The sequence below is a fragment of the Poecilia reticulata genome, chromosome 9 (assembly GCF_904066995.2).
Source record: "Poecilia reticulata chromosome 9, P_reticulata-male-v2, whole genome shotgun sequence".
NCBI classification, from domain to species: domain Eukaryota; kingdom Metazoa; phylum Chordata; class Actinopteri; order Cyprinodontiformes; family Poeciliidae; genus Poecilia; species Poecilia reticulata.
The window spans coordinates 26,428,917-26,454,240 of record NC_088838.1 but is presented as its reverse complement, the minus strand read 5'-3'; the positions used below and the strand labels follow the sequence as shown (position 1 = coordinate 26,454,240).

At 39.2% G+C, this 25,324-nt stretch overlaps 3 protein-coding genes across 5 annotated transcripts; 2 read left to right on the top strand and 1 right to left on the bottom strand.

Annotated features, from left to right (window-relative positions):
- Positions 1-66: 66 nt before the first annotated feature.
- tut7 (terminal uridylyl transferase 7) lies at positions 67-15,812 on the bottom strand. Of its 3 annotated transcripts, none has more exons than XM_008418063.3 (29): positions 15,727-15,812; positions 14,287-14,683; positions 13,438-13,592; positions 13,240-13,356; positions 12,930-13,107; positions 12,708-12,796; positions 12,516-12,567; positions 12,317-12,386; positions 11,073-11,199; positions 10,847-10,966; positions 10,588-10,725; positions 10,140-10,317; positions 8,811-9,484; positions 8,581-8,731; positions 7,860-7,946; positions 7,228-7,328; positions 7,021-7,078; positions 6,431-6,534; positions 6,258-6,347; positions 6,059-6,172; positions 5,894-5,971; positions 5,076-5,253; positions 4,955-5,002; positions 4,770-4,861; positions 4,575-4,690; positions 4,289-4,479; positions 2,571-2,644; positions 2,426-2,489; positions 67-1,462 (listed from the first exon to the last, which is right to left on the bottom strand). In XM_008418063.3, the coding sequence occupies exons 2-29, from the start codon at positions 14,663-14,665 to the stop codon at positions 1,404-1,406; spliced, it is 3,882 nt and encodes a 1,293-aa protein (XP_008416285.1). In that variant the 5' UTR covers positions 14,666-14,683; positions 15,727-15,812; the 3' UTR covers positions 67-1,403. The 3 variants fall into 3 exon arrangements, 1 of the variants encoding a protein (XP_008416285.1); XR_534433.2 differs by lacking the exon at positions 67-1,462 and adding an exon at positions 3,858-3,955 and having other exon boundaries at positions 2,453-2,489; XR_534434.3 differs by lacking the exon at positions 67-1,462 and adding an exon at positions 3,858-3,927 and having other exon boundaries at positions 2,453-2,489.
- Positions 15,813-15,914: 102 nt separating this feature from the next.
- Positions 15,915-20,403, top strand: ccno (cyclin O). The gene is made up of 3 exons (XM_017306635.2): positions 15,915-17,179; positions 18,048-18,233; positions 18,316-20,403. Exons 1-3 carry the CDS (start codon positions 16,859-16,861, stop codon positions 18,928-18,930), a joined length of 1,122 nt encoding a protein of 373 aa, XP_017162124.1. The 5' UTR covers positions 15,915-16,858; the 3' UTR covers positions 18,931-20,403.
- Positions 20,399-25,258, top strand: mcidas (multiciliate differentiation and DNA synthesis associated cell cycle protein). Its single transcript, XM_081611144.1, is given in 7 exon segments — positions 20,399-21,036; positions 21,039-21,122; positions 21,195-21,274; positions 21,687-21,747; positions 21,849-22,057; positions 22,426-22,536; positions 22,914-25,258. Coding segments are annotated over 7 exon segments (1,134 nt in total). The 5' UTR covers positions 20,399-20,885; the 3' UTR covers positions 23,352-25,258.
- The last annotated feature ends 66 nt before the right edge of the window (positions 25,259-25,324 follow it).

Below are 25,324 nucleotides of genomic sequence, written 5' to 3'. Positions count from 1 at the left end.
ATAAATGTTTCATAGAAGTGCATATAAGGCAGTATTTGACAACAACAAAAAGGAAAGACTCCACACTGGATTGCAAATTGATGTTTAATTGGATTTTTTCCCCCCAGACAAAATGGATTGAAAGCCAGCCTTTCATGCCTGGATCAGGATTCCTTAATTATATATGAAAGCTTTGATCATTTGAGTCAACAAAATAAATTTAAGAAGGCTGGCAATAAAATCAATTATAACATTAGACCTGACCATGAAACCAAAATCTCTTTTTTTTTGTAGAAAAATTTAACAATAAATGCAGAATTTCCATAATTAACAATGAATGAAATCTTTTAGACAAACTAAGCAGCAAAAGAAAACTGAAGGCTGTGGACCTTCACAGTGCAGCTACCAATCTGTGGCACTAACAACAAAAGGACACGATTTACAAGTAGATGTGTGTGTGTGGAGTTTGCAGCAGGAAATACAGACGACTGGAACAGTCGGTGTGTTTTTTCTAAAAATAAAAAATAAAAAAAAATCCCAACCAGTGCAGGCGTGAAACATTGTCTCCAAACTGTTGCTGCACCTTCATCGTGTTTCCAGCATGTGTGGTGAAACGGCAGAGAATGTTCAGCTACTGTGCTCTGACATGCAGGCAGGTGAGAAACGGCGTAGTAGTGAAATTGTGACAGGAAATTGCAGTTTTGCAATAAAATAAATTTTTGCCTTTTCTTCAAATCAGACTTAATGGAGTATTCTGAGGGATTTGGACAGAAAAGAAAAGGCCTCAGTGCAGAACAAGAAAACAGAGAAGGTTTAAAATATATAGTTTGGAAACAAAAAGAAGAATGCTAATGGAAAAATAAAGAACATTAAAATTAACTTAATGAACATTAAAATGTACATCAAGTTCTTAAATCCGAATAAAAATCTTAATCTCTAGAAAGCAAAAACCACGTAAACTGAGCAATGTTTCATAACATAATGATTTTAGTTTGAAACTGTGTTTGTGAATCCAGCTGAGTAGATCATCAACATTCTTCATATTAATTTGAGCAGAAACAATGCTTTAGTATTTGCGTAACCCACCATCTTTGAGGGCATTTGGGAGAGGGATCTGAAATTGTTATTACTGGACTGCAGTGTAAACAAAAACAAACAAAAAAACCCTGAATGCAAACAGAGATACTGGACATGCATAATGGCTTCTCTTGATAAAACAAAAGCTTTAAAAGCTCCTCTGAGGAGGAAACACACATAAAAAGGCCCTATTTGGCTTCAAGTCTTGATGTCCAGGCTTTGGCTTTTTAATGGGCACCCAATGGCCCAGTAGTACCATTCAGATTTAAGGATTTCCCCCGAATCTGGGATGCAGTCTGCGGCGACAACAGCAGAAATCCTGTGATCTGAGTGTCCAGTGGCCCTTCTCACTCCTCTGGGTTTTTCCTTGGACCAGAACGACCTAAATTTCGACGAGCTAAGCTACCTAAGACAACACCAGAAAGCGGATGTTAAGGTTTGTGCAAATATAATTTTATCCAGACAAGATTAAATGAGGAAAAAAAAAGACAAGGCAGATGCACACACACACCATTCAAATAGATTCACAATGGGTTTATTTTTTACTCCTAAATCCAAGAAAAATGAATGAACAAATCATGTTCTCTGAACAAGATAAAAACAAACAGGAGGAGGACAAAGACGCAAAAATTTAGCCAAAGTAAAAACAAGACTGTGCTCCACAGTCTAGAGGAACATGGTGGAATCTGGGAATGGTGCAAATATGATACGTTCTTATTTTCTCCTCTCACCAACCCTAAAGACAATCACCCAGAATATAAAAATCCAATGTTAATTGGCTTTTTCAAAGGCCATCTATTGTTGACAGAAGTGAATGGATCACACAGTTAGTTGTTCTAACGGAAGAGCTGAAACATCATCATGCCACATTAATCTTATCTGCTATATGTGTCTGAAAACAAGACCAGTCTCCTTTATGAGGTCGGCTAAAGGTCAAAGCAGCTGAGCATCTAATGACAGTGCTAAGATTCCTCTGATTTAGGATTCTTTTTACTGGGATAGTTCAGGTAATTTTAAGTAAAATCTGTAAAGCAGAAATATCTGTAACTGTTATATCAAATCCCAGGGATTTTTGTTGTTGTCTGTCTGGCTCTGGTAGAGAGGATTTGGCAAATTTGTCCTTACTTTTCTCACTAAGTTTACGTCTTTGTCAACATAAGAGAAAGTAGCTGTTAGTGGGCAAGATGACATACATTGTGCCGGGAACAGAATACCTTTACAACCAAATGGGAAAAACTGAATGTCTACAGATAAATTTCTCCCAAAAACAGCTAAACAAAATAATAAATGTAGACTTATCTTATGTAAAATTAGCAATGCAATTAGAATAAATGTGTGGCATACAGGAAGACACTGGAAACTCAATTACCTGCTTGCGGACTTAGAATTACATTCTGTTGCTTTCTTCTCCTCTCTTCTTGTGCAGATAAGCCCTGAAAAACAACCACAATGTTATACAGCAGATCATAAGAGAAAAATCACTATGACTTTGGATTTAGTTCAAGAAAACAAACCTGTTTCTCCTTCTCTCTCAGATTTTTAAGGTGGCTTGATAAGGAGGACGTAAGGTTCTCCATTTTCACATTACCTGCAAAATGACAAACTAAGATAAAGGATGCAAAGGCACATCTCCAATTTATTCATCAATGTGTTGTACATTTCTCTGTTAAGAACTTTAACAAAACCAATATTTTAATAAACTATGATGTTTGAAGAAAATAAAGAAGCTAATATGTTCAAAGACCCATGGAAGATGTCAATATGAAGTCATCTTGTCTAATGCATAAAAGCCTACAACTGATCCAACTTTTGGCTGCATTTACTTTCAGTTCTAACACAATGAGCGAGTAAATTTGTCTAACTTTGAGAATTGACAGCTGGGACTATCTTCATCCTAAAAAAAGATACTTCTCCTTTTTTCCCCCCTGTCCCATCACACTTTACATAGGACTCCTTACTTTCTTTCACTGCCATTTCCAAAGACACTGAGGCCTCAATTCAACCGTTCTCTGAAAACGATTTTCCAAAAATACTTGGAATGAAATATCTAGTTTGAAACTCCCATGTGATACTCCAAAACCTCTACAGAAATTACCAAAATTAAATATGTTTTCATGTTATAGAACAAACTCATAATAGCGAGATGATCCCTGTAGGTTGGGAGGGTGTGGTAACGTAAGATTTAAAATAGAAAACCATGTATTAATTTGTCTTATTACACAGAAACATGGTGGTCTCTTCAAAGAGTTTACTCTCTATATTGAAGATTGAAAAACAGTCTAATTCAGTGGTCTCCTCTCCATCTTTGGTGCAAAGTTTCAGCTGCATTAAAATAAATATCCCCCTTACTGTGGAAATTATACACTCTTGTCCGACTAAAACTCGCCCGCAAAACTCCAGAACCAGTGGAGCTTTTGCCCTAATCCAGTAACTAATTATACTGCGAGAGTGTATATTCAGAAAAGAAAACATTTCAATCTAGAAAATTTCATTCCTCTCTATCTGACCCACGCTTTTGTATGTTTCAATGACCTTTTTATCAACAATGCCTTTGGATCTCTTACTCAAATCTAAGAAAAATGTGATATTACACATGAATATATCAACAAGTTTGTCCCTTCCTTTAATCTCAGTTACCAAATTTCCCTGATGCATCAAACATAAACACAGGAAATGTCTCCCTTACCTTTGGAGTCTAACACTAGAGGGTTAGCATCATTTTTATTCAATGTATATTTGAGGAAGCAGAGATTCATACTTAAACGAGTTAACTCATCATTTTGTGCTCAACACTGCTCTACCTTGCTGTAATCTAGATGTTTGTCCTGGCTGTGGAACTGTCATTCTACCCTCTTGTGGCTCTTTTCGGTACTGAAGGAAATACCAACAATTATTTCTCCTTAGAAAACAACAACAAAAAAAAAATCATTATCATTTGCTTGTCTTCTGGCAAGACAGATACTCAATGGTTCAAGACAAAGGTCTGCTACTAACTGGGTAAACTGGCTGCTATTTTTGATTTTTGTCAGGGCACCAGATCATCCTCTAGGTTCAAATACATAAAGAAATTTGTAAGCTAGACGTTCAGTTCAATTGTTTTACTACAGATCAGCTTCAGTTGAGATGTTGAGAAGTTTCTATATATGTTTTAGTGCATCTCATCCTCTTTGTTTATTATTATTTTTGAAATTTAATAATAAATATCTTTGAGAAAAAAAATCCATCCAAGAACCTGCGGGGCTTCTGTAAAGGTGACAGTCCTTCTTGATGTGGGTGCCTGATCCACACAGGAAGCAGCAGCGCATGTCCAGTGCATCTCGTTTCTTCCAGTGTTCATTCCTGTACCTGACTGGATCCATGAACTCCTCTGTTGAATCGTGAAAGTGCTCTGACCTGTTTTCCGATTCCCGTCTGTGCTTCGGTCTGTGACAAAACAAGCAGTGTGTCACATAACGCTCCAAGCATCTGAGTCGGAAACACGGATGGATTCAAACAAAACGTGCTGCGGTTATACCCACTTGTTGCGCATCGGGCAGTCTTTCAAAAAGTGTCCGATCTTTCCACAGACGCGGCAGCAGCGATCGTTTGGCGCAACTTCTCCCTCGGTCAGGACTTCAGGGTCAAAGAAATACTCCTGCACACAAGAATTAGATTAACACTAATAAAAAAATAATAAAATATAAAATTATGAAGACTAGATTTCCGAAACACACCATTTCACTGGGATACTCTGGTGGTAAACCTTTCATGGGTGTGCCAAACACTCTTCTTCCGTTGATGAACGCCTTCATGATAAAGTTTGTCACTGTTTAGATGACAAAGTAACACATAAGAATACATATATACAATACTGACACTATAAATATATAGATTACAAATAAAGGAACAGAAATCATACTTCTCCTGGAGAGACCAGCACCCAAATTATGATTCAGGTCAAAAGGATCTGGAATGAGAAAAGAGAATTTCGGGAACCGTCTGACAGTAAACTTTGAACTGTGAGTGTCAGTAAAACTGACCTTCAATGACAATGTACTTGGACGTCCACTGTTTGTTGAACGTGGTGAGGCGGGTATGCTGTCGGATACAAACAACATGCTCTCTGAAGTCAAAGTCCTCTGTGTAGAAGCGGAGCAGACCGAGCCAGAGCTCCCCCACAGACTCGGTGTTCTGTCCATGCAGGGGCCAGTGACAAGGCTGCAGGTGGAAGATAATCACAAATCATGTTATTGATTTGAATGAGCACTAACAGTGCCTTGCTTAAGTAGTTATGGTGATAAACCACCAAAAGTTGTGTGAAACTGAAGGAAAAATTTATACGTTTTTTAAGATGATTCAAAATAAAAATCTGTAAAGTATTGTATATATTTGAGACCTTTTCCATTGTATCATTAAAGCCTTGTATAGTCAATTTACAAACCGGCATGTAAATGCCTCAGCACTGTTCAGACTTTTATTTGTAAAAGTCATGTTTCATTTAGATTCTTCACAATGACACAGCATTTCTACAGTAAATCACCTAAGGCCTTGTACACACATAACAGGGTCCTTAAAAAAAACTAATATAATAATGTCACAGATTGTAATGTGCGGGCGGGACCTAAATCTCCATTTTCAAATCTTCACTTTGGTCAGGTTTTTCATAAATAATCATTTTAGTGGTGTTGAATAGAGTTTTTGTGTGGATGAAAAGCAGAAATGCTGAAAAAAGTTTTAATTTTCCTAAATATATGGCTATGTGTGGATTTGACCTAAAATCTCAATAAAATCCATTATTTGTGGAAAAACTTAATAGGTTATGTATTCCTCTGCAAGGCACTTGAAGTAACATTCTCACCAGTGTTTTCAAATCATCAAAGAAATAAACGTTCCAGCCATCAACAAGAACTTCCGGCTTCGTTTTTCCACCATAAATCTGCAAAACAACAACACGTGGGTAAATGAAGGATTCTAGCTCAGAAAGGTCAGCTTGGGCATTTCAACGGTATGTTGTCTGCTGTACCTCTTGCAGAACAGGGATGACTGGCGGGTTTCTCTGCTGAAGGAAGAACAGCACCATGAGAGTGTAGGCGTAGGATGAGAGGCTGCCACGGGAAGCATCTCCAATGTCGCACATCTTTAGAGGGAAAGCAGAGAATGAGACACTGCATAAACAAACCCCAAAAAAAGATGCTTTAGTTGAGTACATTTTGCGCGTTCACCTTTGCAAAAACCTTCATAATATAACAGAGTATCTTCACTCTTCTGTCTATTGCAGCATATGATGCTAGCAGGCGTGTGTTATGCAAGGCCTGGGGAAAAAACACAACAACAGCTTTTAATGGCCTATCAATAATAATGATAAATAAAGCAAAGGACAGGAGCTGATTCCTACCAGTGTGTTGTAAAGGCTGATGTCTCCCTCCAATCCAGTGCGAAGATGGTAAAACTTAACAATGGGTACTTTAGCTGTGGTGATGGGAAGAATGTTCCTAAGACCTGGCAACAGAATAGAATAGAATAGAAATATAATTTATTTTCCCACAATGGGGAAATTCAAATGATATTTTAGCATAAACAGTGTTAACTAATGTTCCTCAAACAATTCAACTTTACAAAATTAGACAAAAAGTCAATCCTTAATTTAAGGTGGGAAAACAAAAAAATGAGATATTACTGGAATATTTTTACTGCAAAATTAATTAATCTAAAAAAAATAAAATAAGTTGTGCAACAACGTAGATCAATCTCTAATCCAGGAGTCCTCAAATCCAGGCCTCCAAGCCTTGTATAATGTAACTTTTTAGCTGTGTCTCTGGTTCAGCACATTTCAATCAAATATCTGAATGACCTCCTCGGTGCAGCCGAGCTCTCCAGAGTGCGTTGACGCAGAAACACATCTAAAACCTGCAGGCCGTTGGCCCTCGGGGCCTGGATTGAAGGGTCTCTGCTCTAGTCTATTTAATCACTGCTGCTCTGTCATACCTGGGTGTTTCTTCAGCTGTCTTGCCAGGCCTCTAATGATATTAATGCAGTCAACGTCCTGTCAGAGAAAAGTGTATTCTTATGCTTCCTTCTCCAGAAAAAGAAGTTCATTATGTGATCACACTTTAATTGGCGTAACGTAAAATGTTTACAATAAATGCCATCGAATAGAAGCACAAAAATCTGACAAACGGATAAATAACTTACATCCATGGTTTCCTTTCCCTCCAAAACCATGCAGATATCAAGATCACTCTGCCTGAAGCCAAAACCATTTTTGGATGAGCCAAACAATTGTAGTCGAGCCCCTGTGCAGAAAAAATGGACCAAAAAGAACCAACAATCTTATAAGTATGGTGATGTGAAAAACTGACACATCATCATCATCATTCAATCACAGGTAAACTTTGGTCATTGCACCACTTAGTCAGCCTTTCTCTTAGTCAGAGATTTTTATACTGCTATGTACTTTGGTAAGCAGAGGAGTTTATGGTCGACTCATTAACTGCAAAGTGTTCAGGTTCTCTGGCTGCTAAACGTCACTGCAGCACCAACTGCTTTTCTCAGGTTATCACACATATATGCCCCAGATAAGCAAACTGACAAATATTCTGTTTTCATCAAACTTGCTAAACTTCCTGATGATCAAATACTGTCAGTAGCTGCTTCCCCCTTTGATTCCAATGGAAGTAGCAGAGAGTATTTCGTTTGTTCTGGAGCAGTGTTGAAAGTTATGGGAACATTTTTTCCCTTGACTGACAGGTCAAAAAGCTAGTTTCAGTTAAAAACAAAAAACAAACTAAACCAAATAACAGGATGAAAAACATGATTCACTTTACCAGCAAACTGTCGTCTAACAAAGCTCTCCAAGTCTTGAAGGATGAGTTCTCTTACACCATTTTCCAGGTCATCAGGGGCAAAATCAGCTAAAAAAAAAAACAATAAAAATGAAAACACAAATCACTTTGTGGTAACTTGGACCTAGCAGTGAAGTCATCGCATTTAAAAGCGATGACTTCAGGAGTTATCGTAGGACTCCCTAGTTACTGGACAAAAAAAGAAAAAGTATTTAACCACCACCTCCCTCAATGTTTTCCTTCTTTGACTGAAACAAGCAATAAATTAATTCAATGTAAGTAGATGTAACATGAATATATTAAGAATATCTAGCCTGAAACAAATACAGCAGATTTGTAGTGTTTCTGGATATTATTTATGCTTATGGTTAAATCTTGCAGCTCATGGGGCATCAAACAACTCAATTACCGAATAGAAAACTTCAATAATGCTTTTAAGATGTTGCACACACTGGACAATTTTCGAAAAACACACGGAGTGGCACAAAAACTGTGTTTGCCCCCTTACAGTTTTGCCTGTTTTAGGTTTCTTTGGTCAGATTTAAAATGTTTCAGATAATAAAATGACTTTCAATGAAGAAAGTTGTTTTCAAGTGATGCTTTAATTTATTAAAGAGATTAGTTCTCTCAACTTCACGTTTGCTGCAAGTAAAGAACAGGACCGCTCCCCAAAGTGAATCAACTGAATGATGCCAGGACTTACTGTAGCATTGCTCGCAGACTCTGTTAAGGACACAGAGGAAGTCCGGCGTTAGAGGCGGCAGCGGATCCAGCTCCACCTTCTTAAAATCCTCCGGGCAGTCTTTCTTCAGATGTCCATCACGTTTGCACAAGCTGCACACCACTATGTGTGACTACAAAAGTATTATAGTGAGCTTAATTTGGACGATTAAGGTTTTAGATGCTAAAAGTAAAAAATGGTGCCAAACTTACCTTTCCTTTGGTAAAAGCTTGCTTGGTGAACTCGTAAGCATATTGGCTTAGCTGTTGGTATTGATTTTTGGTGCTTTCATTTTTAGTTTTTCTCATTGAAGGTGAAAGCCTGACATGTGCCAGCTCCTCTTCCTCCTCTTCATCCAGAGAACCAGGTGTGTCCAAATCCTGAGGCTCCTCGTCGGAGAGAAGTTCCTCTCCAGAGATCTCATCCACAGGGAAAATGTCCTCGTCCTCTGTTGTTAAGCTGTCCAAGTGCTCTCGATCATGCGGCTGGCTATCAACGTCAAGATCCTCGTCCTGCTCTTCCTCATCCTCCTCATCCTCTGAGAAACTACTCTTGCCCAGGTCGGCCTTTTCCTTTTCCTGCTCTTCGTCGGAGTCGCTGCATTCCTCAACTTCTTCCTCTTCTTCAATGATGCAGTCAGAGTCATCAGGGCCGTCATCTGCACCCTGAGTCTGGCTGGGGGACTGGAGGGAAAGCTGACTGAAAACTGACAGGCCGCTGGCTCCTTCATTCAGGCCCTGCTTGGCTTCGTCTCTGTGGTTAGCAGCAGACTTATTGAGCGGAAGAGCAAAGTACTTGTACGTAGTCTTGAGGCAGTGGAGGATGTAGTCAAACATTTGCTGGCTGTTCACAGTGCGGGCCACGTTTCTCTTTACAGCAAACGGGTCTGAAAAACAGCACATTTTCTCAGTTTTAAAGCATGTTTTCACAAGTAATCACCCCAGTTTTAAAGTCCTTCCACTGCCTACCTGCAGCTCAGAGAATAGACTTTAAAATACTTTAGTTAGTTTAAAAATCACTGAAGAGCTTATTATCAAAATACATTAAGGAGCTGCTGTTATTTTATAAACCTTCAAGACCACTTTGGTATTCTGGTTCCTGTCTTTTATGATGAAGTTGTCGTAGAGAAGGGGGAGGAGCCAGGAATGAGCAAGGGCCATGGAAAACTGTCCAGATGCAGGACAAGTAAACTGGCATTTAAAATGAAAGAATCTGATCCCCTGCCCTAACCTGTTGGTGCATCACTTTCCAAATAAAATGTAAATTAATTTTAAAAGTTAACAGACTGAAGATATATGTTCAGCCTTCAGAGCTTTCAGGTGCCACCAAATATCAAGGTAGTCGAGTAAAAATCTAAATTCACGTGCAGAAATAAAACACATTTTTTACAGCAAAGAATTTGAATGAGTTGTGTCCTCCTGATATGTTGAGAATAAAGTGAATAAAGTTTGCGGTTCTTAAAGTGAAAAGCCTCCTAGAGGGATGAACGCTGTATGGCATATTTTATAAATGAGAGCAGTTAACTTTAAAGAGCTTCTGACCCTCGACAGCGATGCGTTTCTTCGGCCAGTCTTTCATCTCTCTCGAGAGGACGGCGTTGGTTCGCACACCGATCACGTTGTCGGCCATGACGAACTCCAGTGAGTAGAAGCGGAGCATCTCTATCCAAAGGAGCCCAACCTCCACCGGTAGATGGGAACTCTGGAACACCAGTGGTACCTGGAAGTCACATCCAACTTGCATGAGTTAAATTAATACCTCTGAAGTGTTCGTTTGAAGCAAAACATGTTCAGTTTTCCACAATTAAACATAAACTCAATATATATTTATTTAAATGTTTTGATTGTGTTTCACTGATTTTGTTTCCATGCTTCTTCTCATTAAGTTTTGCAAATCTGTTATGGATGAAACATCTTATTCTGATGATGGTAAACCTTACACATTTTAAAAACTATTTTAAAATTGACTAATTGTTAATTTTATGATTACCTTCCCCTTCATGATGGAGCTCTCTGCTGGCTCAGTGGATTCTTTGGAGGAAGGGACGTTGTAGGTCCAGTGAATATACTCTTCGTCAGTATGTGTGAGGTTGAAGGCTGACAGCCTGCTCAGTGAAAACACCTTAATCTAAAAACAATGAAATCCCAAGATTAGTTCCTACAGAAAGCAAATAGACTGAGCTAAACATCGGTTCCAGATTTAATTCATTTCCCAGAAGAAATGTAAAAAAAAAAAAAAACACACACACCCCCTGGTTCAGATAAGTCGGCAAGAGAGGCTCTTTACGCTTCTGTAAGTAGAAGATAACCATGAGGGCAAACACATATGGAGGCAACCCTCCTTCCTCTGGACGGTCGATTTCACAGATCTACATAAAAGCAGAAAATCAAGGTAAGTTTTGTCAACATGGAAGTCTGCATGCTCTGTCAGCTGTACACACTGCCTGGTTAACCTGGGATAAACAGGAGACATACCTGTGCCCAGTGTCTGAGGCCCAAGACCAGAGGGAGGAGAAGACGTTCCATGTTGGCAAGAGCAGACAAGTAGGAAGTGGTCTGGAAAGCGTTTTCATTCCCAGCACTCACTTTGCAGATTAAGCCACTGTTGGGATAAATTATATTTTCCTGTCATGAAAACTTTACAACTTTTGTACCCACAGATACATAAAATATATTGCAAACGTATCTATTCCCAGTTGGCTCTTTTAGTTTTGTTGAATGCATCTACAATTTATGTACTGGAACATAAAAACTGTAGTTGCCATAAAACTGCGCTAATTGCAATTACAAAAATAAATTTGCCTGATGGAAAAACACCAGCTTAAAAAAATAAATAACCCTTTTCAATAAAAAGTTTCAGAGCTGGGCTGAGTACAACAAAATTGGTGTACTTTTGCAAAACTGCAATGGAATCACTTGTTTCGCATCACGCCAGTATGTTACTGCTTCAAATAAGCAGTACAGTTTTATTATGACACTGTAGATGTACAACACTCACTGCAGTCCTCTTCATAAAGAAAAGAGGTCAGTACAGGAATAGTCTATTTGTATTCAACAATCGGATGCAGAAGACTAGAAGTAAATGCCTCGAATACAAATACAACAAGGTTAAAATGCTTAGAAGCTTTACTTTCATGTGTTTTTGATGTTTATGTAAAGTTTTTCAATTGTTGCCTTATTCAACTGTAAATGTGCCTGTAAAACTGAAACTCTTCTGCTCTTGCTGCATCACTTTCACTGTGGGACAACCTTTAAAAAATAGGACTGAAGAAACCGTAAGACAGACCGGCGTCCCAGTCCGTCTTCCTGTCTGGCCAACAAGGACGTTACTGCAACGCTACTAGACCCAGGAATTTAGCTTTGCACTCCGTAACAGAAACATTTATAAAAGAGTAAAAAAAATACAACAAAAAAGAAACACTGAAAAGAAAAAAAATCTAATGTAATGAAAGAAAACCCATTAAACATGGGGAGAGCTATTACTTAAGATCATTCTAAAAGATCTCGAAAATATTTTAACTCTTTTGAAGCTAAGTGTGAAGAAAAAAAGGCGTTTCAACTACTTTTTCACATTAAGAAAATAAGGCAACTGCCAAATATAAAGAAGACTGCAACAAGGTATAAACATGGGCTTCTGCCTTGTTTGCTCAATTAAATCAAGCAATACTCGTAATTTTAAAACATATTTTCACCCACTGAATCTGATCACTGGCACTAACCTCTTTCTTTCTTTACAGATGACCACAGGCACCCTGGCATGAAAGTCTGCTTCCACATGATAAAAATAAGCTGAAAAGAATTAAATAAATAAAACAGAAGACATGAAATAATTTAATGCACATTAGCAGCAATGACAGTTTTTATTGTTATGGTGGGATTTCTTCGTTAAAGGATGGTTTTAAGAATAAGGTGACTTACGACTCTCAGAGAGGGCCTCCTTAACCACCAACAAGACATCTGGCTGATGCATCTGTGAATAAATTCCAATTCAAGAATAAATTCAATACACATCAATAAGAAACGGGATGAGCGTGGGAAAATCTACAACCCAATATGAAAAAACGATTTATTCCACGTGTCAGGCATAGCGATAAGACATGCATTACTTACGTGAGGTGGGTACTGAACATCAATGTTGACATCAGAGTCCTTAAATCCAAACTTTGTGCAAGATGAGCCATAAAGCCTGAGCCGTATTTCTGCAAGACGAGAAAATAAAACAAGACTCCAATAGAACTGTCACAAATTAGTCAATAGATTTAAATAGTGTGACCCGACAGTCTGTGACATCCAGGTCATTAGGTAAAAATAAAATACATTTAAAAAAATCACCTGACAGGACGGACAGTAGAACGTCTTGCATGACGGAAACAACACTCTCTCTCTTCAAAACATCCTGGTCATTCATCCCATGCTCATGGACAACCGCCTTCAGAGCTGCAGTCACTGCACTGATGTGCTCTGGACCAGGAGGCATGATCTCAGTTAGCATCAGCTGCTCCTGTTTCTCCTGTGAACACAAACAAAAACATATGCAGCGGTTTTCCAAAGGATTCAGACTCCTCCAACTTTATCACATTTTTGTCAAATTACAACCCCAAACGTCATTGAAATCGCAAAATAATTCTAAATAATTGCTTACCCGAGCCCTCTTCTTGTGCCGTTTGTCTCTGACGTGTTTGAAAGCATGAGGTATAGATTCCAGGGGAATATCACACAAAGCGCAGGTGTAAAGTGCACCAGGATTGCCATGGGAATTCTAAAAACAAAAGTCACTAGTACAATGTTCTTGAAGTCAAGGTGTAAATAGTTTAAATACTGTGTATTTGACAGTCAGTACCTTCCTTAGTGGGTATATTTCATCTCTCTTTAGTTTTTTCTCTGCTTGGCGTGTGGTTTGGAGGTCTTGAACTGAGACTCTGGCTTCCTCCATTTCAAGGCCCTTACACTCTTCAGCCAAGGCTTTCTTCTTGTTTCTGTTTCTCCGTCTTCTTCCTTCAGAATAAGAAATTAAAGTAGTGATGTGTAGGCATATCACAAATGGTATGCAGGGAACTCGAACAGATTTAAGATACAACCCCAATTCCAACAAAGTTGGGATGTTGTGTAAAACAAACAAAAACCGAATAAGAAGATTTGCAAATTATTTTTGATCTGTATTCAACTGATTTCACCACAAAGATAAGCTTTATAATGTTCAAACACATAAGAGATAATTCACTTTTGGAGTGCAGCACATTCCAAAAAGTTGGGACAGAGGTAAGTTTACCACCTCATCCTTTATACCCCATCATGACACTCACCTGTTTTAAATGAACCTGTTCACCTCTGGAATGTTTGAGCTTTCCTCAACTTTTCAAATCTTTTGTAGCTTCTGTTCTGACTCTTTAGGAACATGTTGCAGGGATCAAATTCCAAATGAGTTAATATTTTCAAAACCACAATAAAATTAAGTTTACCGCTTGAACATTAAATAATGCTGTATTATGTTTTAGGAACATCTTGTGTTTGCAGTGTATTCAACTGAATGTAGGTCAAAAGAATCACTGTCAGAATCATTCTGTTTTTATTATGCTTTACCAAACATCACAACTTCATTGGAACAACGTAATTATCACATTTGAACACATTTTAGTTTTAATTTGTATTCTTCTGTCGTCACACACAACTATTTTCCAAAAGATCTCACCAGGTTTATGAGAGACGTCATCTGTGTCCTCTCTCATTCCGTACTCATTTGAACTTTCTTCCTGGGCTCTCCTCCTCCAGTCGTGCTGCTGCGAATGTCCTCTCCAATTTTCCTCTTGACTGAAATCGTCTCTCCGAGAGGGGCTTTGACCACCTCTGAATCCACCAGGCGAGTAGCCCAGGGGGCCCAGGCCTCCCTTCTTGGGACTTGCATTGTTGGGACCACCCTGGCTCTTCTTGCCGTGCTGACCTCCCTCCGATCGTGAGTTATGTCCACGAACCTGGTCCTGCATTTTCCAATTTTCTCCCTTGCCAGATGCTGTAGCTCCCTTCTCCCTGCTTTTCTGTTTAGACCTATAGGATTTGCTCGAGTTTTCCATGATTCACTTTTGCTATAACTGCAGGATGACATGTAATTGTAATTTAGAATTGTTTTTTTGAATTGTCCAAGGTGTAAAAAAATGTAAGAATAAACAACAGCGTTTAAATAAAAGCTATACAATTCAATTCTGGAACTATTTTCAAATAAAACAGTGCAAAAACCATAAACAGAACAAAATTAACACAGACAATTCAAAAGACACACATGAATTGTGTAGTAGTAACTATAGAAACTTGTAATAATTTGTTTTAGCAATTTTAGTCATTTTGAGACATTGTTTTGCAACAGTATTTCTGTTAAAAAGACTAAATAAAATCTGTCTAGTTGACATTCTTCAAAGCCTCCAACTTTGATACATAGCTTTTTTATGCAAATCGTTTATGAGGACAACAAATTATTTAAAAAGAAACAAACAGCATTAATAGTTCTTTAATCAGAATCCACTCGACTAAAACTAAATATCCACTTAAAGTCGGTGTTTGTGTTCTTATCAGCTTGCTTTCTGACTTTTAACCTCTAACTTTTATTGGTAGATACTGACAAGAGTAGAAATTTCATTCGACGGGAAGAACGTCTAAAATAAAATTAATCGAAACATAAAACTATATGAGTAAAACATACAAGCAACAAACATTAAGGCTGCTATTTTCGGATAGACTTCTATTAGGCAACACGGCTCAATATACGTGGCTAACTGTGAGTCATTAACCAATGACTGTAAGGTTTTTTAGCTTAAGTTAGCAGCGTCTGCGGCATGAATTCCCGCTACCACTTCCTCGAGTTAAACCACAATAATTACGAACGTAACCAACAAATAACATACATGTTGGATAAATCCAAGACAGCTCACCGCCGCGTCGTAACATAGCTAATGTTAGCTGCTAATGTTTAGCTTGCTACTTAGGATAGCTACACAGTTAGCCCAGATGCTAATGTTACGTTTTGTGTTGCGTTTTCTTTTCGTCGGTAGCTGTGGTCTATGAAGCCTTTTGTTAAGAGACACATACAAGAGTACACATTGTTGTTAAAATACATTATATTCGTGGACATGATACATACTTGTCGGGTTGTTCATGTTGTCTTGCTGTTGAGTTTGAAAGATGACGTAAAGGACAAGGGCAGGCTTTTTTTCTTTTTTTTTTTTTATCATGAGCATTAAAGTGAAGTATCACACAGTTACAAATAAAATATGCATATCATGAAAGATAAAAAGCCCCGACAATATTATACAATAAAATAAAAGATGAACGCTGCAAATAAATTGGAATAACACTGACTAAAATACAATAAACTAGGTAAATCATGACCGAAAAGGAAGTGCATCGTCATAACCTTTAGCACATATAAGATCAATAACCCCTATAAGCCACAAGTTAAAACAGGTTTTTGTCAAAGAAAAAATATTTCTTGTAATAGAAAAATAACAGAAGACAATCAATTCTTATAAAAGTGAACCTGAATTACATGAAAGTCACTAAAGAAACAGTACAATGATAGTACAAGTAAAATACAACAAAATAGAGAAGTGCTAAAGAAGGATATATTTTTGCAGGAAATAAAACTATAAAAAGAAAAATGAATTACTGTAATAATGAAATTAGATATCACACAAAATAAAAATAATTAAAATATAACAGAAAAATTATGAAAGACAATGACAACAGCAGTGCAATATACCGTCGACTATCCGAAATTTTGAATCAGCTATTAGTCCAGGCATTAATTAAAATAAATAAAAATAAAAATCTTAAAACTGGTAACTGTATTACATTCTACTTGGCCTTTACTCAGTTGTTCACTCCTCAAAAGTTGAATATTTCACTTTTTCAAATGAGCAACAAACGTGCGATGACAATTTTAGGTGACACTGTTACACCTTATAAAATAAACTTTGTTTTTCATTTAACCTGCGAAAAAATATGTTTTTATTGCCTATTTGTTTTGTCCTGCAGAGTAAGTCTAAAAGCAACAGCTGCTAGAACTGCCACATGGTAAAGGTTTGTTAATTAAAACCAACATGGGATGGTGAGACTGAGCTCCCGTTGCCTCAGCAACAGAAGAAAGCCGAGACCCAAGAGCGGGGACTACCCCGGGAAAAGTGACGTCATTACGCGGCATCACTCTCCGTGGAGCATCGAGCACGGTGAGAAGTTTATACACAAAAGCCCTAAAGACTGACGGACAGGTAGACATGGTGTCATTTAGAAAGGATGATTCAGTTTGCGGTACATTTTGTCAAAGAAGACTCACGCCGCCTCGGCAGACTGCTCGGCACAGAAAGCAGAGACTTATGTCCAAACTGGGTGACTCTGGATTCGAGGACGATCTGGTTTCCTCTCCCATTCCGCCCCGTTGTCGGACGAATGCATCCCAACTGGAGTCAGAAGAATCAGAGCCCGCTGATGGACAGCTGTCCCACTGGTACCTTCAGTACGGAGACGTCGGTTTCAGGATCCAGAGGGAGAAAGAGTCGCAGTTTCATCCCTGCCAAAGCTTGGCACGTCAACCACAAGTAGGCCAGCAGAAATACAGCCTATTTACAGTAGATGATTGAGAATCAAAAATACATAACTGGCTTATTCTGACTTGATTGAACAAGTGCAGTGATATGCATTAGCTTTTTAATGTCAAACTGCAATTTGACATCATCTTTTAGTTTTTGTCAAGACAATTTCTTGGAGACGCTCACGGAATATGTACTGCTGCAAAGGCAGTAGCATCTGTGCTTCAAAGTGAACATGGATTTCTTATGTTTTGTCTTTAGATTTTAATTTAACTTTTGACACCCAAATAGAAATGTAAATTTTCCAAATAGAACTTATAGCTAAAACATCTTATAAACAAATACAGCTTTTCTCAGTCTCAAGGAATTCTAAAATCTTTGCCATTTTTCTATCTTGAAGTTTTTAAGGTTTTGGACTACAATGCTCCTCAATGAGAGCCATTATACACAGATGGAGAAAACATGGAACCTTCCATATTAGGAGTGCATAAAGCTACATCTGGGTAATTTGGTTGTGCGATGGTCTCGGGTGGATGTTGTCCATCAGAATAATTTGTCAAAATAAGGAATCAAAAATTCTGCTCTCTGCTAAAAAGAGTGATTTGAAATTCCCCCAGACTGAATTAAATGATTCATTTCTATTTATTGCAAACTCTTAATAGCATTTAACGCTGATCAGAGTGGTACAATCATTTATTAGATTTTAAAGGCATTTAGTGCTTTGTAGTCCACAGAATCACATTGACTTAGATTTTTTTTCCCCCTGAAACATGTGAGTGTGAAAACTAAACAACAACAAGAATCCATAAGGTGCAAATACTTTTTCATACAGTATGACTCGGGTCAGTTTTCTGATGATTCTTTACTCTGCCTGCAGCTGACTGCAGATGCACGCTGTAAGCTGGTGAGCTGGCTCATCCCCGTCCATAAACACTTCCGTCTGTCCTTTGAGTGCTGCTGCCTCACGGTGAACATCATGGACAGGTTCCTGGCGTCCACTCCAGTGGCCACAGACTGCTTCCAGCTCCTGGGTGTCACTGCGCTCCTCTTAGCCAGTAAACAGGTCAGTCTTCAGTGAAGTCTTTCAGAGGCAGATCCCTCTGACTCCATTCAGATATCCCCCGTCTCTTTTTGTGTCTCTGCAGGTGGAGGTGCGCTCTCCATCGGTCAGCTATCTCTTGTCTCTGTGCTGTGATGCTTTCACCAAGGAGCAGTTCTGCAACCTGGAGTGCCTCGTCCTGCTCCGCCTTAACTTTCGCCTCGCCTCGCCCACCCTGGCCTTCTTCCTGGATTACTTCAGCAGTCTCGTCGAGGCTGCCCAGTTTGTGATTAAGAACAACAGCGGTGACGGGTTTTCAGGAGTGAGTTCAGCGATAGCGAAGATCAGAAAGTGCAGTGAGCTTGCACAAAAAGTATGTGAGTTGACTCTAGCAGACTATGCTTTCAATAAATACCCACCATCTCTGATTGCTTGCTGTGCCCTGAGACTTGCATGTGAATTACTGAGAACCGAACACTGCGTTGCAGAGCAGGCAGCCGTGGAGTTGGTGGAAAACCCATGGGAATGTTTCAGAGGAGATCTATGTATGCAGCCGGTTTGTGTCCAGTCATGTGAAAGCTCCACCTTTAGTCCTGGGCAGTGTTTGACAGGGGAGGCGAGTCCAGATCAGGACTGCAGTCTGGTGCAGGAATGCAAAGACAACCTAAAGATGTTGGTGTCACTGAATCAGGAGACTCTAAAAGTGAGGCCATTAATGTAAAACATCACCTTAGAAGGTTAAAAAAGCTGGTTTCGAATTGTTTTTTCTTAGTGTATTATGATGTGTTTGGGAAGCAATGCGTGATGATGATTTGTTTTCGTAGATGTGAGCTGCATGCAGCCCTCATGGACAGTCATACGTTTGCAACCACTAAAGGTTTACTTGGTATTATATTTTATTTATTTGTGTTTCTACTTACACATTTCTGTAATCTCTTTAATGAAGGATTTTTGAACCATTGTATCTTATTTATTAATTGTTTTAAGTAATAAAGTGTATGAAAAAAAAATGCTGGCTTTTACTTTGGTAGTGCGATGCAGCAATCCAAAGCTCAGGTTGTGCAAACTGTACACAGAATGACTGATGTAATAAAAATTCCTACTTGTGCAAAATTGTTATAGAAATACACCAAAAGACACATCTGAAATTGTAATGAAATGTGGTTCTATAAAGTATTGATTCAGAGTTGCTGAAAATATAAAAACTGCACATTTAAAAAAGAAATAAAGGAAAACTCCTTCAGTTCTATCATTTCTAGTTAGCTCATAAATTCACCATTAAATACATTAAAGTTGATTGTAACATTTGAAAAGGCTAATGGAGTTATTCATATATTTATCCTGCGCACTTTACATAAATAATCTCATACTTGTCACACACACACATATAAGACATCTGCCCAACGCTGCCATTTCCACTGGCCACTGCGCTGAAAGAAAGCAGAAATCCAATGTGTCAAATCACAGCGAGTGAATAACATGTAAGGAAAACACCACAGATCAATTAAAATGTGTCAATCTGATACAGAATAAAATTATTAATCTATTCAACACGGGCACAAGTCGCCTGAAAGCCAATGAACATGAGACAGGGGACCTTTCCACCTCAATAGCATGGCACGCACTGCCAGAAGAGAACCACACCATATGACCCTCTATGTGATTTTGCTGATAAAATTCGGGTTGCAAGGAATCAAAACATTAAAATATATATATATTGGAGTTGAACGAAACTATTGAAATAAAATCAAAACTAGTGAAAAGGACCATAATCATCTCTTTAAACCAGATTGCGCATCACAAGACTAACACAAATCTTAGAAACCACTTAAGATCACGCAATAAATGGATGGCTGGAGTGACCAACACAGAAAATAAACACTTTTCCAAAAGTAGTGATTCCTGCGGCTATTGTTGCCTGGAGGTCAGCACTTCGTCGTTTTTGTTAGCAGCAGTATTTAGAGACAAACTGTGCCAACACAGGCCAGGCAATTTCGCGGCTTTATCTGCTAATCCATTACGCGTGGCAGCTCGGCCACACAGGCGCATTCAGCTCCATAAAGACCAGTTGACATCCCCGTGTTTGTTTACTAATTGAGTCATTTGTCACAAGTGTTTACTGAACTGTCTGCTCTTAGAGTTTTTTTGTTGTTGTTTTTTTCCTTTTCCACTTTTCTTTTCGAGGGCAGCGAGCTTTCTTATAAGATGTTTTACGCAAATGGATTGAAATTACGCAAGAAAAAACAAGGCGGTATATGAGCATGTTATAAAATAAATATGTGCGGACGTCACGTATTCATCTTTTGCTCAGCCTATACACAATCTCTATAATATTAATCGACTCTTACAGTAAATATTCAGTATACTTGTAATTTGCATGATTACAATGAGACCTGATTGCTTGGGGATGTTGGCCGCAGATTGAGGGAGCGCTGCGGTGCGCACCTGCTGGCGCTGTGATGGCGCCGTTCTGCGCGGCACCGTTTCCCAGTTTTAAACAGAAAACCCCATACTGCACTAATTTCATCTCCGAGGACGCCGACACTCCCTAGAGACCGAACTAGTGGATTTGATTGGGCCAGAAGAGGGAAACCGCGGCACACAGAGACACGAGCCGGGAGAAAGTCGACTATATCAGCTACAAGTCTAAATCATGTCCTTGTCAGTTTCTGATGGATGGAGCTGATGATGGAGACGCAAAAAGAAGGGAACGCTTTCGGTGCTGCTTGGCCCAACAGACTGGGACAGCGTAGGGGGAAAGCAATTGTAAGCAAAGTTCTCTCTCTTTAGAAAAACGTGCAAATGAATGAAAACTTTGATGACAGGCGCTATTCCTGCAGGATAAATTCCCGGTGCCAAGAAGCAGCAGTCCTGTCAGTGTTTATGTTGAATTTCCTCGCATTGCTTGCAAAGGTAAACCACAAATACTGTGAACTCCAGATACTATTTTTAGGTCCTTTTTTTAACACTATGGTTATCTTTTAGGTTTTGCAACAATTGAATGGGGGGACTTGGAGGGCTGTGCATCTGCTGTGGAACAGGAGAGAAACTCATTCATCTCTCAGGTGAGAATAAAATCATCTTACACAATAAAACCACAGGAATTTATTTGATCTGGTTACAATACTTGCTGACTCGTGGTTTAGTTTTACAATTGATACAAAACCAACACCGATATTTATTAGGTAAGACAGTCTGAGCCCCCCTCTGTTAATGTTTGACTTCGGCAATCCTGCCCAAATGGGATTGTAGTTTACACATGACAGGCAGGCTACTAAACACTAGCACCTCACCTGAAGTTCCTTTCCACACACTGCAACCTCTGCACAACATTACACATCTGAAATGACCACCAAGATTCACTCCTGGAGCTCTGCTTTGACTTGGTGGAATTACCAGGTACAGTTGTCATGGTTTCTTTGTGGGTTTTAGTTACCAAAACACATTATGTTAATAATCAGCTTTATTTCCTCACAGGTGAATGAGTCTGACCCAGACGAGCAGCATTATGGAGATTATGCGATGTCTTTCATCACAGGTGAGGGAGCTAAGTTCTGGCAATGGGATGATTTCTGCTCTGGTCATCCTTCCTCCAAACTCCTGCTCATTGTTTTCTTGGTGATCTTTCTCTTCTCTCAGATTCCACTGCTGCAGGAGATAGCTGTCTGTCTGAACTTCTCCCATTTCAGGGGTGTGTAATACCCCCTCTAACCCCTCAGAGGGATTTCTCTCCAGAGGTCAGCATGGTTCAAACCTCCACAGAAAAAACAGAGGATGGAGTTTCATGGAGGAGTGTTGCAGAGTGCCAGGGGAGGGCTCTTGGAGACTCAATGGCCATCAACAAACAGGTAAAAACATAATCTTAGGATTATTTGTGTGAATGGAGATTTGATTTTCTTTCACTCAACTTTCTGTGATGCAAATGACAAAGCAAAATTTGTGTCCATCATATCATTTAGCGAGGCAAAATATTGAATAAATATTTCAACAATGTATATATTTTTTTAAAAGCAGCCGCTTATTTCACTTATGCCTTGGGCCAGCTCTGAATACTGGTTGTTCCAAAGACAAGTGAATCAGATCAACATTTAAAATTGCTGCATACAGTTTTAAATATTATATTTTTCTTGCATGTTAGAAAACATGCAAGAAAACACAGCAGAGAGGACAAACAAAAGCGGACAGCATAACCGAAAATATCTTGTAACGTCTGCAGCTCCAGGAGAGTCTTCACAAGCGACAACAAGAACTGGACTCCCTTCAGGAAAGAAACCTGCACCTCAAGCAACTGGCGACTAGAGCAAAACACCTTGCCTCAGTCCTTGAAGTGAGTAAAATTCAAGCTCAAAACCCATTTCTTTAGGTGGGTTTTTTCTACTGCGGGAACCTTTTCAGGAACCAGGGTCGTTTTTAGGGATCATTTTCCTCCCCCAGCATTTCCACTGCAGGAACCAACAATGAATGAGATAAATGCAGGTAAAAATCTGTCCTAAAAAACAATCCTAGTAGGGAGCAACGACCTTTTGGATTGACCCCGAGGAAGAGGTGGAGCTTTATAAGGGTCTCAAACATTTCATATTAGTTGAATAGTTACAGCATTTTGTCTCAGCCGTGTTTATACAGAATGTAAAGTTTTATAGAAAAAAGAAAAACATATTTATATAGTTGACGAGTGTGAACTTCTGATTATTTTGAATCTTTTAGAGACTCATGACAGTCAGAAATTCTCGTGCTGAAGATCCGGAGGTACCAAGCTCTGAAACCACCTCTCTGAGTCCCTGCAAGAGGCAGCGCCTGGATGAAGGCTATGAAACAGAGTCCTCTGACTCGGTGGAGGACATTCTGAGGGACATCAGCACACGCTGCAACGCTGTGCTGCTCAGCAACGCTGCAGGATCACCACAGGAGTCCGAGACGATACGCATGTATGGCGCATTCTCAAGTTTGCAGATGTCCACTCCTAACAGCAGCAGCACTGTGAATGTTGATGCACCGGAGGCTGCAGAAGATGCCTCGTCCTTCAGGACCTCCGTCAGAGAGCACGGCACCATTCGAACTCAGGTGTTTCCTCATGGGCATGCGTTTACATCAAGGACCCTGCAGGGGGGGTACCGTTTCCGCTGGGTCCCCAGCCACAGCTGACGTGACAGACTGCCACAGGGGCTCTTGTGATGAAGGTGCCATAAATCTGAGAGAGAAGTGGGTGGGCAGCAGCTGTTAATGCTTAACTCCTAATCTATAGTGATCTGTAAATGATTAAGTGATGTCTTCCTCAGGTAGCTCGTGAGCTAATCAGTCAAAAGTGGCGCTTTAAGGAAATAAGACTGCCCTCTCTGCTGTTTACATTCGGTTTTTGTTTACACGCCTCGAGATATGAGGAATTTTGAATTCATTGCATTTTTTTTGTTGGAAAATATATATTTTACAAGCCTTGAAATAAACTTCTTTTTGCTTCAACTTTGGAGAAAAACTTGCTTTTTTTCCCCCCACACTTGACCATATATACACATGTAAAATACAACAGATGTTTACTCAGTTAGAAGAAACTTTTCATTGCGAAATCCTGTTGTTTCAGCAAATAAACAAATGTAACCTCATGACCTGCCTTAAGATGTAGAGGCTTCCTTCACTTTTGTCTGACTGAGTCTGTGTGGCATGAGAAAAGGCCCTGGATCCTGGTTCTTCACAGCCATCTTCCTTGTCTATTGCCTTGAAATTTGAACAGGCTTTGTTTGCACAGTTTATCCATAAGGTTGTTATTTCAACTTGCTAAATGTTGTATTGTGGGAGCAGAAGTCACCAAACTTCTTCTATATTCAAACTTTTATAAAAAAAAAAAAAAAAAATGACAATGAAAAATGAAAAAATAAATAAATAAAAAAAATCAACATCCCAGTAAAGTTGAAAAGAGAACTTTGAGCAGTCCAGAACCATTTTTTTCCTTAGCTAAGGAAGATGCTCCAGACACTGTTTTTGGTTTGGTGCTTAGCATAAGGAAAATGACAGATGCATAGGCATGTATGGGGTGTCTTTCTACCACACCTTTTCCTTCCACTCAACTTTCTAATAATAAGCTTGGACGGAGCACATCGTACAGCCATTGCTTGTTGGGGCTTAATTCCCAGTACAGGTTATTGAACAACTGTCAAGTCTAAATTTAGTTTGGGGGTTTCAGTTATAAAAATTAACTATGGAGACGTTTCAAATGTATCACTCAGCGTGTGTGAATCGATATAACATGAGTTTGGCTGTTGCATCTAATTACTTGACTAAATTAACCTTTACTGATATTCTAAAGAGTTGAAGTGCACCAGTCATGAAGTTCACTGTGAAACGAACGACTGCCACCGAGTAAAAAGGCAGGCAGAGAGCAAGCATCGTTTGGGCCGATTGGGGAACATTTGACCAGTTAAGCGGCCACCAAACTGAAGAAGAAGAAAAAAAATAAAGTCACAGAGACACAGTGGGTTTCTAAGGTGAATAAAGGAAGGAGGCTGCAAACGAAAAGTCGCGGGAAAGAGGATGGAGGAGGGGGAAAAAACCCTGTTCCTTAGGTGTCAAGAGTCCGGAACCAACACTCAGGGTCAAAATGAAAGAATATCTTTTAAAAAGTGTTAGGGAAGGATGCCTGAAAAAATAAATTAATAAAAAATAAATAATAATTAAAAAAAAACAGAACAGAACAGCGATTTCAATCAAGTATAGTTAGAGAACAACAAGTGTTGACTTTTATTAAAGTGTCAGGTTGCCGAATCAAAAAGCAAAGGTGTGTTAAACTGGAGCTCCAGAGGCAGCATCCTGCCGCCCCGCGCACCTGCCGCGCTCTTCCAGGCTCGAGCTCGCGGTGTTTAAAGGCCCATATGGAGGTAGCAGGTGGCGAGAACGTGCGCGCCGCTCGCGCCGCTCAGCCCAGTTAGCGCCACAACAGCGGCTCGTTACCAAGCGGTGTGAAGCGCGCGACTACACAACAGTTTTCTAATAGCTGCCTGCCATGTAGCAAGATTTATTTCAATCAGATTTAATTTTCTGCCAGGAATATTAATTGTTTACATCCTAATGCAAAACCCAAAAGTTAGTTAGTTAGTCAAATATTTATTTTTGGTAGTTCTTACAAA

Bases quoted from the DNA above. Each gene is read 5' to 3' on its own strand.
- tut7 (XM_008418063.3), bottom strand. From the start codon at position 14,665: ATGGAAAACTCGAGCAAATCCTATAGGTCTAAACAGAAAAGCAGGGAG. The intron at 12,568-12,707 runs GTAAGTAATGCA...ATTTATTCACAG, and splicing joins ATGTTCAGTACCCACCTCAC to ATGCATCAGCCAGATGTCTT. The intron at 7,079-7,227 runs GTAAGTTATTTA...TTTCTCTGACAG, and splicing joins AGGGAAAGGAAACCATGGAT to GACGTTGACTGCATTAATAT.
- ccno (XM_017306635.2), top strand. From the start codon at position 16,859: ATGGTGTCATTTAGAAAGGATGATTCAGTTTGCGGTACATTTTGTCAA. The intron at 17,180-18,047 runs GTAGGCCAGCAG...CTCTGCCTGCAG, and splicing joins GCTTGGCACGTCAACCACAA to CTGACTGCAGATGCACGCTG. The intron at 18,234-18,315 runs GTCAGTCTTCAG...GTGTCTCTGCAG, and splicing joins TCCTCTTAGCCAGTAAACAG to GTGGAGGTGCGCTCTCCATC.